Source organism: Poecilia latipinna, unplaced genomic scaffold (assembly GCF_001443285.1).
Source record: "Poecilia latipinna isolate Pla-1442-1.1 unplaced genomic scaffold, P_latipinna-1.0 Scaffold1356, whole genome shotgun sequence".
Lineage (NCBI taxonomy): Eukaryota > Metazoa > Chordata > Actinopteri > Cyprinodontiformes > Poeciliidae > Poecilia > Poecilia latipinna.
Window position 1 is genome coordinate 132,013 of NW_015113972.1, and position 14,308 is coordinate 146,320.

A 14,308-nucleotide genomic window follows, 5' to 3' on the forward strand; every position below is an offset into this window, starting at 1 on the left:
CCCCTTTCCAGGGATAAAAGGGGGCGCATTTATTTTTTTGAAATTTTTTTTTTTTTTTTTTTTTTTTTTTTTTTTACATATTTGTTAAAACTGTCACAGTGGTGGGACAGTATGTTATGAGACCAATCTGTAAAAAAAAAAAAAAAAAAAGATCTACTCCACCTCCTTCCTGAGCAACTATTACTATCTGAAGAAAACAGCAAAAACAACCAATCAGAGCCAGTGGGTGTTGGCGCTGTCAATCATCAGTGGCTATGCTAACTAGCCTGAGCATTCACAACAGGCTATTCTAGCTGTAGTGTAACAAAGAGAAAGAAGGAGAAAAAGAGGGGGATGAGCATAGCCACATTGAGGGGCGATTGACAGCACTAAGCTCCCATCCTGGCTCTAATTGGTTGTTTCTAGTTGGCACTGGGAAAAGATAGAGGAGCTCCTTTTTATTTTTATTTTTTCAGATTATCTGTCTCATACCGTACTGTCACAACATAATGATAGTTTTAACAGATTTGTAAAAACATATTATTTAATAAAAGTTATGTACCGCACCTTTGACTTTTGCATAGAGACATCTGAGAACAAAACCAACTATGATGAACTTTGTTATGAATGTTACTTTAATGAACACTTCACCTCTATTCAGCCCCGTCTCTCTGGTTTGACTCTTGTTTACATTTTGTATTTAAAAGTGCATGTGTGGATGCTGTAGCAGTTTCTGTACTATATTGAAGCTTTTCAAATGTTTTCAACCTCACTCTGCCAGATTATTACAGAATCAATTAAACACCACTACCGTCATTAAATGGAGGCTGGAAAGAGATCCATGTTAGTTGGATCTAATGTCAGTGAAGAATTTGGTTTTGATAAACTCACTAATAAAGGAGTCCATCTGCTGAGAGCTCAGTGTTTGTTATGCTGAATCTACGACTGAAAGGCAGCCAAAGTGACACATTTTGCCTGAATTCCTCACATTTGCCCACTGTTTTCATTCAGCGTACTTACTGATGTCGTCTAGAATGTGTTTGGCTTCTCCTCAAAGGCAGACCAAAGTATTCCAACACATGTGCTTTTGTTCCCCACTTTATTTCAGTGGTAATCAGACTCTAAGTGTAGGCACTTGAAGCCTTTTACAGCAGATTTCCACACTTGCTGATGGCGCTTTTGTAGATTTCACCTGCGATTTATAGGTTGTCTGAATGCAGAACATGTGACTGTATCAAAGTCATGAAAAAAAGCGTCTCTACAGTTGAGCTTTTGGCGGCCGCTGAGCTGTAATACCTTACTTTAGCCGATGCAGTGCAGTTCTTTTTATAAGGCTTTTAAAAATACTATTTTACATTACTACCAGATGTTTTAGGCTGTAATTTTCTCAAAAAGTCACAGCCTAGATTTCCAAACCTCAACTGCAGCATGCCCTTAGTACATAGTAATTAGTTCTTCGTTTAGTGAAAACAAACCCCAGAGCGCTGAGAAGGTAAACCTCTGCAGATTTTCTGCCTGAGATTTGTTCTCCCCTCAGCTCAGAGCGAGGCAACAGTGCAACAGAAAACACCTTTTTTTAAAAAATAAATACAATTATTTTACCAGCTTATTGTCAACATCAAGGAGGCTATTTGACTCAACAGATGGAGCATACAAACTCATAAAACACAATGAAGAGAATTGTTTACAGATGGCAAGTATTTTCTGCTCCAAAGACAGAACTTACCCAGCGCTCAGCTACAGCTACATTGGTCTTTCTCCAAGGATCTCTGGGGATCACTTGTGTCCCGTCTACGTGTATATATATTTTTTTGACTCAAACCAATGTTCTATATGTTGCTTTTAGTGCTGGTTGAAGATGTTTCACAGGAGGGTATCAGAAAACTTTGTTGGCATGTAGATGAAAGGAATGCCTCAATCTGTTTTCTTTCTTCTCTTTCAGCCAAAACTTCCTGGACAGAACCTCCTCTCTGAGGTTTTCCACAGGGGTAACCTCATCGAAAGTGATTACTTTGGCGTCGAGTTTCAGAACATGCAGATGAATTGGGTATGTACTCCGCAATAATATCTTTCACTTCTGGTTTGAAGCACACAGATTTTACAGTGCTTTGCAAAACTGTTCATACACCTTTTAATATTCTGTCACGTTACAGTCGCAAACATCAATGTATTTTATTGGGGTCTTTCATGGTAAATGGATGCAGAATGTTAAATTAGCCCACTGAAAGTTGAGACTTAAATCCAACTGAGACTCAGACTATTTTAAATAGATATTTAGAAATGATTCCAACCAATGTGTTTGAACTGGAGCTAATATGCAAAAATCAGTTTCTAAATATGTAAAATTGTCAGTAGCCATTTGCTTTACAAATGTGCTCAAAATGTTTTGGTGTTTTCACAATAAGAAACGCAGTTAAAATCACATGTGAATGAGTTTGTTGACGCAATAAGACATTAAAAATATATAACACATCATCCTACCACTTCCTGCCGTCTTCTTCATCTCTTCCGCCGGCCGTGACATCCGGTTGTTGATTGCAGTGACTCGTGCGATGTGAAAACACATTCACATCGCACGAGTACTGACCAGCAGGGACCTCATCCATACTTTTGCACACTTTTTTGTTGTAAAATGTTGAATGTTCAATGTTGAAACTATTGAATTCTTTTTCCTTTCCCTTCATAAATATTCACCACTTTGTGCCACAAAAATCCCAATAAAATTCATTGACATTTGTGGTTGTTATGACCACACAGGAAAAGGTTCAGGTTTTTCACTACTCACAATATACTGTGTGCCTACACTGCATACTCATTATTGGTGACAGGTCAAAGTTCTTAACATAAATGCAAGTGGAGAGGAATCCCTGTGCACTTTGACGTCATTTTACGGTTACTTTGTTGCTCTGGATTAGTACAATCAGCACGGTGGTGTTGTTTTCACTGGAGATGATATTGAAGTCTCTTTAATGCTTCGTTTCCACTGAGCATTATGGCATGGATTGCTGTGGTTTGGCCCAAACAATCAACACATGTCGCACCATTTCTGGTCACGCTTCAGATGTAGGTCTATAGGGCAACGGTACGTACAGCTGACGCAGCATGAGGTGTTTGGGTTTAACCCCGCCTGCTCAGAGAGAGCCCCACTGGTGGTGGGAATGCTCTTCTGAATACACCGGACCATAAACTAGGGTTCATACACATGCTGTACCACTCAGTAGAAATGAGGCATAACTTGTCTGGCTCGACTCAACCGTCAGAATTTCTGCCGTTTTTATCTTTCCAGAAACACGACTGGAATGTAATACCTTCTTGGAGTTTTTATAAACCAACATGGGGGCCACGATCCAAACCATAACTTACATTCTGAAACAAAACTGTACTGGCTGTACATTTCAAACAGTGAAGTGTGTGTAGCTTTTTTTTAAAACTGTGCTCAAAGACTTTCACAGTTAGTCTGCATGAGCTGACTGATTTGCTGCCTGAAGATGGGCTCCAATATATTTAGATCAACGACAGATGGAGAAATGTGTACATAAACGGATTACAACAGTTGGTTCTGGGTAGAAATGTTACTCAATGCTGGTTTCTTGTTGCACATTCCTTCATCAATCAGCCACAGTTTTAACAGAGGAGCTGAGCTACAATGAGGCAGAGATGAGGGATTTTTTATTTTTTTTACTTAGAATTGTAAATTGTGTCCCAAAAAAAGTAGACAGTTGCTTATAGAGCTGTCACTTTATACTAGAAGACCTGCATTGAGTTTTGTTGTAACAACTGGTCAAACTTGGAGCCTGAAATGCTGAAAAGCTAAAACTTTGTCTCCCTCTAGGTATGGCTTGAACCGACAAAGCCCATTGCAAGACAAGTCAGAAGTAAGTAGGATCAAATTGGCTGTAAATCCACCTGATGGAGAGAGGAATTTCAATATTTCTGTTATCGCTTTCCAGTACCAGCGAATACGCTGTTCCGACTTTCTGTGAAGTTCTTTCCCCCTGACCCGGGTCAACTGCAGGAAGAGTACACCAGGTCAGTGAAGTGAAGTTTTTTTTTTTTTTTGGCTCCTGTCGTCATGGAAGACGTTTCACAATCTTTGAGGGTTTTGTTTTTCTCTTCAAAAATCTCTCAGTAATCATTAGAGAAATAAATGACAATTTTATTACGCCTGTGCTGCCAAATAGTTACGTCACTTAGGTTTGAAGTATTTTAATTTAGCTTTACTGACAGGTTTATTCCGACAGGAAGTGATGGTGTTATTGTGGAGCGGCCCAGTCGGAGGCCTGACTTGAATCTGATAGAAAATCTTAACCTTAAAAACATCACAAAAGATAAATTATTGAAGGATTAGAGAAAACGTGCAAAAAGCTGGTCAGCAATTGGAAAAAGGGTTTGATTTGCTGTGTCATAATGAAGAGTTTTCATTGATTATTGAGAAAGGTGCCATTTTTAAAAATAAAAGTAAAATGTTCATTATTTTAGAAATAATGAAAGCGATTAATTATTTCTAAAATGTATTTATATTTCCTTATGTTATTTTCTTATCCTTTTAAGAGATGTGCGTCTCATTTCGTAGCATCTTCTCGGTTGAGTTAAAAAGTATTTCAAATCTAAATCTGTGAGTGTTGTGAGTAATTTTGGCCTCTCATTTTCTCCCACAGGTATTTATTCTCCCTGCAGATGAAGAGAGATCTGATGGAGGGCAGATTGATCTGTACAGAAAATACCGGAGCGCTGCTGGCCTCACACATTGTTCAATGTATGTTTAATTCTACTGCCTTAACGTCAAAAACACAGAGCAATATTCAATAACTGCCTCGTAATGATTGCTGAATTTCAAAACTGAGATGAAGGACTTACTTATTGCACATTGTAAAATGATGATCTCATGTGGCCTTTAGATAATTCTGTTCCAAAGAAAGTTAATGTTTCCTCCAATTATGCAGACAGAATCTGATGTTTTCTCTTGTGTAAACTGACAGCGGAGATCGGAGACCATGATGACGCTGCAGACAGGGAGTTCCTGAGAGCAAACAAACTATTGCCTTATCAAGACAAAGTGCAAGAGAGAATCATGGAGTTCCACCGCAGGCACCTGTAAGTTTCAGCCCCTGTTCCTTTATATCTGCCAACATCTCTTAAAATATTTGAATCCAACCCATATGTCTGAAGAAATCAGCCACAAATCCCTGGAACCACTTAAAGTAATAATAATATTGTCAGGTTTTGGTCTTTACTCTAGAGGGTTAGTGTTAGCAGCCGTGTCTGGGCTGTTGCTCTGGTTTTTTACAGCTAGCAAGACTTAATGTGATTTACCTTCACCTCACGAATTTAATATAATTTACATCTCTATTTAAAGCATTGCTTCTGACAGCTTGATCTTTCCCCTGACCATAATGATGTGGCTTTTATTCAGTATTCACCGACTGGGATAATGTTGAAGAGCTATTGTTAATCGTGGCGTTAAGTGTCTCTTACTTTTAAGTGTAGCGACTGTTGAGACTAACAACTATTGCCAAGATTTAAAAGAAAAACTCCCAACATCAGCTGGAATATTCTCAGATATGTCCTCATCTAAAGCTGTTCACAAAGTATCACATTCTAAAGATCGTGTTCAAATTTAGCAGCCAAGAAAAGATCAGCATCATGTCTAGTGTCTTGTAAAAATATGCCTTAAGCCTTTGCACATTTCATTCTGCTACAACCACAACACTTCGTATTTTGTTCTCACTTTATGTGCTTGAACAAGACAGAGTAGTGCATAATCATCAGGCACATCACAAGAACAAAACCAGACATTAAAGCAGAATGGACAAAATGAAAAACGTAAAGTCATTTATTTTCAAGACATCCCCACTGAACAGTGAATGTTTCACAAACAAACATCTGAAATGCATATCTAGAAACTGAAATTTGTGCAGAATAGCCGATCAGTCAGATTGGATTTAGTATCCTTGTACATGAACCTTCAAGTAACTTTGAAGGCATTCCAGTGTTAGCCTGGTAAAAAGCAGCCCTTGTTTTTCTGCCATTTGCTCCAAATAGAGGGTCTGGACTCTCAGCTGCTTTCCTTCTTTTGTCAAAGGCTTACATCTAGCAACTCTTGATTGATCTGCAATTGTGAGATTCTCTTTATGACTTCAGATGACTGACCAAACAGTGGTTCGTGAGATATTTGAAACCTGGAATATTATTTCTTGACACATTCCTGTCACCTGTCTGTGTTCTTTGGTCTTTGTAATGCTGTTCCCTCAGTAATGTCCTCTATCAAACCTCCAAGGCCTTCAAAAAAAAAAAAAGCTGCATTTGTACTTAGACTCAATAACAATATTCTCAAGGTAGTACAAGGGAAATGCATTTCATCTGCTCTCAGAATAAAAAGGGTTGCATGTCTCATTTTTCAGATTTTAGATGTATAGGTTTTCAAAGTATGCTTAATTTTCCTTTCACTTCCCAAGACCTTTTACCAAAGCAGTACTTTGAGTTTATGTATCACATAAAGGCTGAAGTTGGTGGTTGATAACATTTTTTAAAAAAAACTCAAGCGATATTAAGTTTTCAAGTCACTGTGTGGTTACTGAACGTTTCTACAAACGATCCTCCTTTTTGGGGGCAGGATGTGTAGTCATCGCCTGGCTGTGTAAAATCAAACCATTACTCAGCCGATTCCTCAGTTTAACCAGAACAAGAACATGGGTTGCATGTCTGCTGAAAAGTGAACTGCAGGCTTTTTATTCCCCAACCTTCATATTTTTGCTAATTATCACCTTTCTGTGAACATATTTTTTTTTTCCCCAAGGGTTCAACTATAATACTTTAAAGAACGGTAGCTTAGCATTGTTTAAAAGTGAAGCCTCAGCAGACCTGCCAGTGCTTGCTTCTCCTCCTATTCTTAGCCTTAATGGGAGGCATTCATGTTGCTTTTTTGAGCTCATTCTGTTATCTAATTATGATTTACAGAAAGTAAACTGACTTTTCGGTTCTCATCCCACACATGTTGTTTCATGTTGATGGTTTACGAAGTGGTAAATGATGCCCCATTGCTTCTACGCAGTTTATGCTTGGTGAAAATCCAGACTGTGTTCTTCATGCACAGACATAAGTCTTCCTCACCCATATCTGTCGGTTTAGAGTTTAGCAGAAACCATTTACAGGACTTTTCCCACAGCCTGTCTCTAAAGGAGCACAGTGCTACCTCATAGCCAACAGAGGCTTTTTTTCAGCACCCAGGTTGGAAAAAGCCCTAAAGACTTAAGGGTTCTCTAAAGACTTTTGCTAATCTCTTCCCTTGGTTGCCAGAGTGGTAGCGCTAGCAGAGAGTTCCCTGCTTTAATCCTTTGCTCCGGTTAGTCTATTAGCCATAAGGCCAGTGGGGCAGGGGAGGGCTCTAAGGAGATTTCATGCTTAAAGGATGAACAAAATTAGAATGGAGTAATGATGGGATGGATATGTTTCTAACATTTGTAATCACTTACTTTTATATGTGCCTGTTAAATTTGTAAAGCTTGAAAACATCTACAAATCATGTTTTTTATTTTGGCACTATGTGGAAGAAAACATTAAGAGTGATCACTATAGTTCATTTGGCAATTTTTACTCTGCATTATATTTATTGCAAATATTGCTAGAATTTTAACTAAATCAATATTGGTAGCAGTTTTAAACTGAGAGCGTTTTTGCAAAAAGTTAAAGTATTTTCGACTACAAATGAAATTGTGTGGATAAATTTTCGTGCCGTTTTGTTGCATAGTTTAATTCAATAAAAAGAGGGTCTTAGAATTGATCTTAGAGGGACTCCACATACCTCTGCTCACTATTACCCTGTATGAAGGGAACATGCCATGAATGTTTTTGTTTATGTATCTTTTTTTTTTTAACCAGTGGCCAGACTCCTGCTGAATCAGATTTCCAGATTCTGGAGATTGCTCGTAAACTGGAAATGTACGGTGTCCGCTTTCACCCAGCAGCTGACCGGGAGGGCACCAAGATCAATCTGACTGTTGCTCATATGGGCCTTCAGGTCTTTCAGGTGATTACTGCTTTAATCGCAGGCACCGTGACTTCACTCTGTCATCATTTGGTTGACTTTTCTGTTTGTCTTTTCTGGCGTTATTTCTTAACCTAGGGCAACACGAAAATAAACACCTTCAACTGGTCCAAGATTCGCAAACTGAGCTTTAAGAGAAAACGGTTCCTCATAAAACTCCACCCAGAAGTCCATGTAAGCTTTCACGGACTTCAGTTTAATCTCAGATTTTACATTCATTGTAAACGTGACCAAGTCAGTGTTTCTTTTTAACTTTTATTTCAGGGGCCGCATCAAGACATTCTTGAGTTTATGATGGCCAGTCGTGACCAGTGTAAAAACTTCTGGAAGATCTGTGTGGAGTACCATTCGTTCTTCCGTTTGTTTGATCAACCGGAACCCAAAACCAAAGCAATCCTCTTCACACGAGGTTCCTCCTTCAGATACAGGTAGGAACTCTTTGAAGTCTGTTCATTCAGACTTTTGACCTTTGTTGTACAGTTAAGCATTTTATCATGTTATTTCTTTGGATTTACTCTTTAATCTAAAATTCTCTCTGTCAGTGGAAGGACCCAGAAACAGCTTGTGGAGTATGTTCGGGAAAACGGAGCAAAGAGAACCCCTTATCAGAGGTGTGTTTGTTTGAATAGAAGTATATGTGCAGTACAGTCCAGGTGACAAGTTTACATTCATACATCATGGGTAATTTGGGTCCTTTGATGGCTTATTTAAATGATTTTTCTCTCTGCGTGGAATGAATATACAACACACAACTTCAATGATGTTTCAGGTTTTGCACAAATTATCAATTGTCATTTGTTTTTAAGGGTAAGAATTATTTATAACTGATATTTTACAAGGATAAAAAAACCCATTGAGATTCCAAAGGAATCTTGGCCAAGAGGGCAGCAACAATTACAAAAATTGTACATGCAGGGGTCAACTATTTGGCCAAATGTCCCATAGTAAGTTGTACTTTAACCACATGCTTTTTTTTAAAGCTGACAACAAGGTTTTGGCACACTTATGGCAGGGATATTTGACCACTGTTCTTGGCAGAATTGGTGGAACTTTAAACCCGGTCGGTTTTCTGGGACAGGCCGAGCTTTGAGGTAAAGTCCATAAATTTTCAACTGGATTGAGGTTGTGGCTTTGTGAGGGTTATTCCAGAAGGCTTATGCTCATTCCCTTTATCCATTCTAAAACCAGTTTTTGATGTGTGACAACTATACAGTCTTGACTGAAATTTTCAGCCAAATGCATATTTAGAGAAAAGCTTATGATCAGATGGAGTGCAGTTTGATCTGTTTGGACACAAGAAGAAGAATGTTCAGAGGAACCAAAGAGAGGCTTTTGAACACACAAAGTTTAAAGCATTATGGTGGCAGCAGCATTTTGCTGCCATGACTACAAAAAGCGTGTCCTCAAGGCACCGCTTTATAAAGCACATTTACCAAACATTAATGGGAGTTTTTGCATAACTTTGACCATGTGCATCCCAAGTGCTGGCCTTAGAATGATACATGTTCAAGAATGGCATAAATTTGGCCACTGGTGCAGGAATTTGATGGAGAATGACACATTTTTATACATTTTTCAATCAGCAACCTTTACTCAGACTCAGCCGTACCCATTCTGTAAATACAGCGACAGTAACCTGCATTCTGTTATTTTTGGTGACCAAAGAGTAATATTTTTGTTTTATGTTTCACATGATTCCCAGATAAATTTATATAAATTTGTTTCATTAAAATATTGAAAGTTTTGTTTATTGTTGGCCAATAAAAACAAAATAACCAAGTAATGAATTGTTGTGAAGTGTGACTACATGGCAATTTTTAGCTCATAAGGGAAAAAGTTTGGACACCAAAGTTTGAGTAAACTAAACTTGGTGTTGTTCATGCCTGTGATGAGTGTGTGTAAACAACTGACCCAAACGGGACACCGTCAGTCATATCATTTGTTTTCCATATGAGTAATATTGAATTATTCTGACAGTGAGGTCTGTTTTTGTTTAGGAAGAACAGCAAAGTAAGAATGTCTGCTCGTTCCTTTACCTCTGACATGCCAAAACAGGTAAACAAAACAACTAAAAAAAAATGTGTAGCAGTAGCTGCGTTTCCATTACAAATGTACGCAAATCTTTGTCTATATTTTATAAATGTAAAAGAAAAAGGAAAAAAAATCACAATTGAGCAATTAGTGTTTTGATTAAATGAGAAATTGATTTAAAATCGCACATGAATAAGCTTCTTCACACGATAAGTCATTCAAAATCATTGCAGTGACGAATGTAAACAGTTACATGAGAAATGGTCATAATTCAGCCATGGCGCTAATGCTCATCATCGATCAGCCAATCAGAGAAAACTTCGGCATCCTATTCAGGCATTAGAGTGCAAACCCCCTATGTCTGGCTGTGTTTGCGGCGTTTTGGGGAATTGTAGTTGCAGATTTTACAGAAGAGTTATGGATTGGATATGTTAAAATGACAAAGTTTTATGAACTTTGCCATGCTGAGAGCTCTGGTGGAGCAAGATGCACATTTTCCAAAGAAATGAACCTCTTCCTGTTGGCTCCTTCGTCCTTTTCGCCAGATGTAGCATACGGCTGTTGATCACGTAACTCGTGTGATGTGAAAATTTTTTTACCTCGTCTCATCCGATCGCACAAACATTTGATCGAAAAAACAAGCTTTTTTTTTTAAATTGATGTGCTTCCACTAAAAATAATTTTTGTAATTTTAATTTGCGAAATTTTACCATTAATGGAAACGCAGCTAAAAACAACCATAATTTGTGCCAGAATGGATAAACTAATCAAAAAATGTTTTTTCTTTCCTTTGTGGCCTTCATTCTGTATGTTCTCTGGTCTTGTCCGTTTGTTCTGCCTTTGTTATCAGACCTTGTCGTTCAGTGACAGCCCCAGGGCCCCTTGCTCCCTCTCCTCCACCGCCGAGTCCTTCCTCCCTGCACACATGACCCGGATCTTTCCACGAACGGAGCTACAACCTCAGCTCCAGCCTTTCTCCGCACTCAGCCCGTCTCCAGCAGCGCAACAGCTGCCTCAGTCCCCGGCCGGAGCAGCCAGACCCCCCAGCCCCTCGAAGGAAGACTCCATCAAGGCCGTTCCCCCATCACACTTCTCGCATCAAGGTGCCCCTAGCAACCAGGCAGCAGGACACTGCAGCCCCGTGTTTGTGTGTTTAGACGGCAGCACATCCCTATCATTGCCCTCCAGAAACGACAATGAGAATAGTGAGCAAGGCAGGAGACGGGGAACGGGATGCTCTCTCGAAGCGGGGAGGGGGAAACTGAAAGGGCCCCTTACACCTGAGGCCTTCGAGGCAGAACTGTTGAGGACGAAGCAGAACGCCATGTTCTCCATGCCCAGCTCGCCTCTGCAGGTGTCAGAGGAGTTCATTGACGATGATCCCACCGAAATCTCTTTCTACGGAGGCGGGGCAGAGGCCTACTCCTTCGGGCTTGATGAGAATAAAGTAGACCAGTTAGATTTTACGGAAGGGTCTGACATCAGCAAAAATCGGCTTTTTAGTGTTGGAATCGAGGACTTGAATGGGAATGTCCATGCGTTTCCAGACAGCCTGGTGGGGCATTCGGAGACCAGCTCGTTGGTAAACAACCGCTCCGAGTGTAGCTCCCTTGACAACCTGGGGCTCAGCTCTGCCGGGGAGTCCATGTCGGTGGGGTACGGGGTCCCGGACTCCTCCTCACTGCGCCTGCCGGGCTCTGGCATCCAGTCAGAGGCCAGTTCAATGGTCAACTTCCCGGCGTACTCTATCCGCTCTGAGAGCAGCTCCGCCATGCAGTTCAGTGACCTGGTGGAGCAGCTCGAGCAGCTCAGCTACCCCCCCACCGCCACCGAGGGGTCCGGGAACAGCAGCTCCGACTCGGACTCCGACTGGGGCTCCGACGGCAACCTTCCCCCTGAGCAGGACCTGTTTTATAGCAACCCTCTAACAGGAAGTAGTGGGATTGAGGGCTTCCTGCTCCAATGCCACAACCTGCAGTCCCTGGGACTGACAGACCCCTCCGGATCCCCACAGATTAAAATGTAAACCTTTACAGCACTTAAGCCTTTAAACTGCTGCGGTGCAGTTACAGGAGAAGTTTTTGCTTTTAAGAGTAATATAAAGAGTAACATATAGATCACCTTTTTTTTTTTTTTTTAGAAGTAAGTCAATGTAAGCAGAAGAGGATGAACCAGTTTATTTTCCCAGAGGAAGCCATTCATGGCATTTTTAAACAAAATTACTCTTGAGTGTCTTTTGCTTCAGTCTACATTATGTGGTCTACTTACAAGACAAAAGAGGGAGTCTAGTCTGCTATCTTGCATTGCTACTTTTTAAAAGATTTTTTACACATTTTTTACATACAAAAAATAACAATAAAGCAGAAATTAGCTTACTTATAGCTCCATGTCTTTTGCTGAACATGGTCTTTGAAAACTACTTTCCATTCAAACTTTCATTCCATTAGCTGGCATAAATTTGTAGAACTTTACATTAATTTAATATAATTACAATGTGCTTCCTGTATTTAAATACCAAGGCAAGGCATGCCTTGGTATTTGGTAACAGTGTTTTTAGTTTCACTTCTGTGCATTACTGACCCCTGCTGGCTGAAAAGGTGTTTACACCTGCCGTGTTATTTCTCAGAAGCATCATGATTAACCATAGAGCTTCATGTTCAGATAAATAATAGGATGTAAACCTTGTGCTGTTGAGACATAATGTAAAATGCTAATACCACTTTACATAAGATGAATGTATCATTTTAGAACTCTTAATAGCATTTTGCTACATAATTAATTAAAGCTAGAATGAAGATGATGTGATGTGATATTACGATTTTTCATAATGTAGAAAGTTTAAGGAAACCACTTTTGGTACATTAGTCCTGTATTTTTAGAACAAAGTTCTTAAAAAAACAACATTTTTTTTAACCTCTAGCTTCAAGGATTCTTTACCATATTTAATAAAACAGGTTATTCTCAATTTAACATCCAAATATTCAGGTTATTGACAGGAAGCAGTGTTTTGCACATTAACTGAACATATGTGTTACTTTTTCTAGAAACATTTGAAGCACAGGTATGCAAGCAAAGGTTTTCAACCACTAAAGGAGTAACATGTTCATGTTTCTCTTATCAGTGTTCTGGACTTTAATCCAGTAACAAAGGCAATCTGTTTTGCACAGCTCAAATTAGAGATACTTGTTTGCAAAGCTTCTTCCATAGTGACTTACATTTTTTCTTTTTTAGTTTCATCTTTCTGAGCCTCCCTTCCTGCAGCCCTCGCACCACGGTGCCTTAAAGCACTTCCATGCAGTGTGTCTTTAACTCAGGTGTATGATTTCTGCCTTATGAAATGATTCCAACCAATCACCTTGTGCTAAATGGGATCCAAAGCTTTAGATAGTTTCTTTAATTCAAACCTCTAATTGCTCATCTGTTCTCATTGTCATTTTGTTGGACCGGCATTTCCAACATCTGCAGAAAAACGTTTCCCCAGCCCTAGATTTTTTTTTTTTTTTTTTTTAGTTTTACTAAACTTTGTTCTGACCTGATGAAGGGGTTTGTCTTTTTTGGGTGTTTTTTTTTTCATTTCATTCACTATTTTTGCCGTAATATGATCATTTTTTCCCTACTTTAACCCAATTTTACACTGAGCTGATGGTAATAATAACAAGCTAACTACGCTTAGCCACCAAGTAATCATCACTTAATCCTGTGTGTATTTGAGCTTAGTCATCATCAACATGTACTTAATGTTTGTATGTTTTATTCTCAAGAATAAAGGAATCACTTTTGGGTACCATGAATGTCAGACTTAAAATTCTTTTTTTTGCAAATCGGACTGAAGTTAGAGGCACAGCAGGGATTTCTGCCTCTCATTTGTTTGCAGTTTTAGACATTTAGAGTTTATTCATCGGGATCATGGCGAAATAATTTGCCTCTTAATTTGGAGAGCGAAGTTGCTTCTTTGATGGTGTTCAAACGATGCAAGACAAAACGGATGATCTGGTTGTTTCTCGCAGAAATATACTGAGTGTTTTAGGCTGTCCCACTTCTGAACAAAGTCTGTATTTTATTTCCTGAAAAGGAACGCTTTATGATCCCTCAACAAACTTAAACAAACAGTAGTTTTCCCTGTTTTTTATTTGATTCAGCAAACCACATGCAGTTGGGAGTGGGTGGGGGTGGGGGGGGGTCGTACACAAGTTTCCTCAACCTAATTCCAGCTGTGCGTGTGCGTGTGCGTGCGTGTGTGTGTGTGTGTGTGTG

The 14,308-nt window shown here is 39.4% G+C and overlaps 1 protein-coding gene across 3 annotated transcripts in view; it reads left to right on the plus strand.

Annotated features, from left to right (window-relative positions):
- The window catches only part of farp2 (FERM, RhoGEF and pleckstrin domain protein 2), a 43,538-nt gene that overhangs the window by 13,985 nt on the left and 15,245 nt on the right, over window positions 1-14,308 (plus strand). For all 3 annotated transcript variants that reach the window (XM_015056122.1, XM_015056124.1, XM_015056123.1), the window contains exons 3-13: window positions 1,922-2,026; window positions 3,812-3,854; window positions 3,930-4,008; window positions 4,638-4,735; window positions 4,959-5,073; window positions 7,858-8,005; window positions 8,102-8,197; window positions 8,288-8,451; window positions 8,566-8,634; window positions 10,021-10,078; window positions 10,905-11,157. In XM_015056122.1, the coding sequence (XP_014911608.1) occupies window positions 1,922-2,026; window positions 3,812-3,854; window positions 3,930-4,008; window positions 4,638-4,735; window positions 4,959-5,073; window positions 7,858-8,005; window positions 8,102-8,197; window positions 8,288-8,451; window positions 8,566-8,634; window positions 10,021-10,078; window positions 10,905-11,157 (1,228 nt within the window). The remainder of the gene's footprint in view (window positions 1-1,921; window positions 2,027-3,811; window positions 3,855-3,929; window positions 4,009-4,637; window positions 4,736-4,958; window positions 5,074-7,857; window positions 8,006-8,101; window positions 8,198-8,287; window positions 8,452-8,565; window positions 8,635-10,020; window positions 10,079-10,904; window positions 11,158-14,308) is intronic.